This window comes from Cryptotermes secundus, unplaced genomic scaffold, assembly GCF_002891405.2.
Source record: "Cryptotermes secundus unplaced genomic scaffold, Csec_1.0 scaffold709, whole genome shotgun sequence".
Classification (NCBI taxonomy): Eukaryota; Metazoa; Arthropoda; class Insecta; order Blattodea; family Kalotermitidae; genus Cryptotermes; species Cryptotermes secundus.
Window position 1 is genome coordinate 1,352,033 of NW_019738358.1, and position 4,272 is coordinate 1,356,304.

Genomic DNA, 4,272 nt, shown 5'->3' on the forward strand with positions numbered 1-4,272 from the left:
TGAAGAAAGCAGTCTTCTGGGATTTGGCACCGTGTATATGTGGTGTTAACCGACGTTTCGGAGGAACGTATAGCCTCCATCTTCAGGGTAGAAGAAAAAATAAGAATTCTGCAAGCGGAGTCTGCTTTTACCGGTTCTCACGGTCTCTTCGCTTGCAGATTTCTTATTTTTTCTTCTACCCTGAAGATGGAGGTGATACGTTCCTCCGAAACGTCGGTTAACACCATATATACACGGTGCCAAATCCCAGAAGACTGCTTTCTTCAAAGTGCCCATTATTTGAGCACTGGAATATGCAGACAATTTTTTAATAATAAAAACATGGAGTTTTGCGAAATCATTTCATCGGCTATCAAGTTGTTGTATGTGGACGTATGGATGAACACTCGTAGCCGCTAGGTGCATTTCTGCACCTTTTCCTTGCGAATGAGTAACACACTCATCAGTTAACTCTTTCGAAATTGGGGTGCGTATTAAAAGTTCAGAGAAATACTGCACGTGGAATGCTTCAGAAATGTTAGTATCTAAAAGTAATATGGCATTAAAAGCAATACACTTACCCCACTGAGACCGCCGATAAGAGGGCCCAAATTGCCCAGAAGAGCTCCTATGTCAGAACCACCCCCTTCTCCGTCTTCGTCTCCCTACATGCATACGGGGTTAGTTGCCAAAGAAATGTTAGCGTGACATTCTTATCATGGTAAAGATTGCTGTCTTTTTGCATGTGATGTCGTGTAGTCTGGTAGATATTTACCTTCGATTTATAGGAACCTATACCGACCGAGCGACCGCCGCTTGTCGGCGAAGTTTAGTGCCAACTTTTGCGGATAGAGGGTGTCACGTGGTCAGCGCAACGAATCCCCATGGCCGTTAATTTCGGTTTTCTAGACCGGAACCGCTATTTCCTTGAAATAGCTCCTCAATTATCATCACGAGGCTGAGTGGACCCCGTTCAAAACCTACTACTTCTCATAAAAAATCTGGTAGCGCCGGGAATCGAACCCGGACCTCTGGATCTGTAACCAGGAACGCTAGCCACTAAACCGTAGAGGCGGTCGGAATAGTTCGTTTGCGGACTAAAATCACGGAGTTTCTAGGAACCTATTCCATGTTCAGGGTTCGCTCGCAATGTTCATATACAGGATGTTCTAAGAGGAAATGTCAATTTTCTGGGAGGTCACCGTATCGGCCATTCTAAGCAACAAAGTGTATATGTACATGTGTACAATTCCGAGCGGTTTCCTAGATAGAATTATTTCACGGTACAGTTCCAAAACTGTCTGATAAAAAGATATATTAAGTACTGTTTCTAATACCGGTATTTATTGTTCAAGTGACAAAGTTGGTAGTGTTTAGTGTTATACATTTTCGAAAATTCCACCGTCAACATCAATGCACTTTGCAACTCGTGTGAGGTCATGACGTGTTGCTCGTCTGTGAAATGTACAGTGAAACATCTGCATCTCGGAAACCGTTCGGAATAGGACACATGTACATATACACTTTTTGCTTAGAATGACCGATACCATGACCGCCTAGAATATTGACCTTTCCTCCTGGGTAATTCCGTATATCTATCAAACTATACGGAGTTATCAAGAATTTTCCTATGTACACCCAGGCTACTATTAAAATTTAAGTTAGGCCACGACTGTTTCATTCTGAATCGTTTTCAATTGATTGTTCACCATTATCCCTATATTCGACATTATGTCCGGCTTTACTGACAGCGCGAGTCGTTAAATAAAGCAGAAATAAATTAAATACACTCCCTCACATCCCGTAAGACTGCAATCTTCAGTTGTGTTACTGTAGCACTTCATGTTTATCGTAAAAATAATTTTCATGCATAAACACTTACCCCGCTCAGACCGCCAATGAGAGGACCCAGGTTGCCCAAGAGGGCCCCTATGTCTGATCCACCACCCTCACCGTCTTCATCATCACCACCCTGTGTTACCATAAGGGTTAGTAGAAACAGAAGCCGTTAGTTTATGCATGAACATGTGTAATTCTAGCATCTTACCACATTGACATCGATAGTGCTGTAATTTAATGTAGTCTCTTCCGAAGGTAATAATTGAAGACACTTACCCCGCTGAGACCGCCAATTAGGGGACCGAGATTTCCCAAAAGTGCCCCAATGTCCGATCCACCACCCTCACCGTCTTCATCATCACCACCCTGTAGTACCACAGTATTAGTGTAACATGGGCACAGGAGGTAATGACTATGTTCAGTGATGTTTTCTTGTGACTCAATTCGTACTGCTCATGGCGACGAAAGAAAATATTGACAATTCAGAATTAAATGCTGACTTAAAACCAATTGCATTTCCACTCAGAATTACTCTGCTTTTTAACTTAGTCCATCGTCCCCTATTCTATAATTACTGTATAATTTTCTGTATTTTTCTTGTGGGGTATTTAAAATTTCAAGTAAAGTCCTTATATATTATATTACACGCAAATTCAGTGCCTACGGGAAGCACATAGTTAACTTAAAAATTACCCTCAAATATATTGCTAAAATGTGGTAGATAATATTTGATCGTTTCTGTGTTATAATAAAGTGTTCATACTCCATCTATTATGGGGGGAGAATGTTGTGTCTTCCTTAATTAATGACGCAACATATTGCGTCATTATTAGACACTTTGTTTTTCCTTGGCACTACAGCCCCAGTGTGCCTAGGCCTACCTCCATGAACTTCTCCGTTCACTTCGGTTTTTCTAGGTCTTAAAAATTCAGTAGGACTCCTGGGGCGGGTGATCAGCTCGTCGCAAGGCCTCTACCTGTACACAAACACAGAAAAACGCACACAAACATCCATGCCCTGAGTGGGATTCGAACCCACGATCCCGGTTTCCAAGCGAGCGAAGGCAGTACATGCCTTAGACCGCTCGGCTACCCTGACCGGCATACTTATATATACTTTCAGTATTAATAAGACGATGAGAAATACAGATACTTTACACAAGCATTTTCTTTCGTAAGCTTACCTACACAAAGTACAACGTTCCTTGGTTCGCCTAGTTGAAGGACTGTACACATTTTATTGTCAGGCTTCATAACGTTTTCCAATGACATATTTAGAAACTTCTGAACGAATCCTATGTCACAGGCAGCGGCAATAATTTCTAGACAGGGCCGGCAGAACTAGGCCTTTTGGTAACATGCCAATGACAAAAAGCGAATTGTAATTTACACTAAGTCGTGAAGCCCCGCTTCTTGTCTGATGTTCCAAAATACTTACCCCACTCAGCCCGCCAAGAAGAGGGCCCAGATTTCCCAAAAGTGCCCCTATGTCGGATCCTCCACCCTCACCGTCTTCATCATCACCACCCTGTGTTACCATGAGGGTTAGTAGAAACAGAAGCCGTTAGTTTATGCATGAACGTGTGTAATTCTAGCATCTTACCACATTGACATCGATAGTGCTGTAATTTAATGTAGTCTCTTCCGAAGGTAATAATTGAAGACACTTACCCCGCTGAGACCGCCAATTAGGGGACCGAGATTTCCCAAAAGTGCCCCTATGTCGGATCCACCACCCTCACCGTCTTCATCATCACCACCCTGTGTTACCATAAGGGTTAGTAACAGGAAAATGTAATTCACGAAGCTTAGGCTGTTAGTGCATATAATGCATACAGTTATATTATACAGTATTTACACACAAGGAACACTCATTCTGTGTTCATGCAACCCCAAGGGCATACGTGGAAATGTGACATTTGAAGATTACTGACTCCTGAGGTGTTACGCTCTGTAATTTTGTACGTTTCAATTTCACCTTCCCACTTGTCTTCACCTTCAAAATATTTTACCACTTCTTTCCCTTGAAATGTCTGTTCTCACCCTTCTTAGAGGCCACCCTTATCCATGACACGTTTCCCCTTCTTCCAACATACTTAAAGTTGAAGTTATCTCTGTGACAGGCCACAGAGGCCCATAAGGTTGTGAGACATCGAGGTTCCTACATTATCTAGATAATCGGCTCACAGATGGCTGTAAGGTTGTCAGCCTTAAAAGCTGGCAACCTTTTACCCCTGGGAAGATTCCTGGTACTCATTTCTGTTATAGGCTGAGTCGACCCCAGGGCCATAGTGCGGCTGGAAGGATTAGGTCATGTTATATTTTAGCGTCCTGTTGCACTGATTTATGTCCATGATTTATTCTGACCGTCTTACAGTGCATACATTTATTCACCTTACTCTTTTCTCTTGCACTACATGTTTCAGCACAAAAGTGCCATCTTCAGGTGCTTTTC

At 42.5% G+C, this 4,272-nt stretch overlaps 1 protein-coding gene across 1 annotated transcript in view; it reads right to left on the reverse strand.

Annotated features, from left to right (window-relative positions):
* LOC111870879 (loricrin) overlaps positions 1 to 4,272 on the reverse strand; it is a 95,072-nt gene that overhangs the window by 20,547 nt on the left and 70,253 nt on the right. The window contains exons 17-19 of the mRNA XM_023863491.2: positions 3,489 to 3,578; positions 3,256 to 3,345; positions 2,095 to 2,184 (exon numbers count right to left, since the gene is read on the reverse strand). Of these exons, the coding sequence (XP_023719259.1) occupies positions 2,095 to 2,184; positions 3,256 to 3,345; positions 3,489 to 3,578 (270 nt within the window). The remainder of the gene's footprint in view (positions 1 to 2,094; positions 2,185 to 3,255; positions 3,346 to 3,488; positions 3,579 to 4,272) is intronic.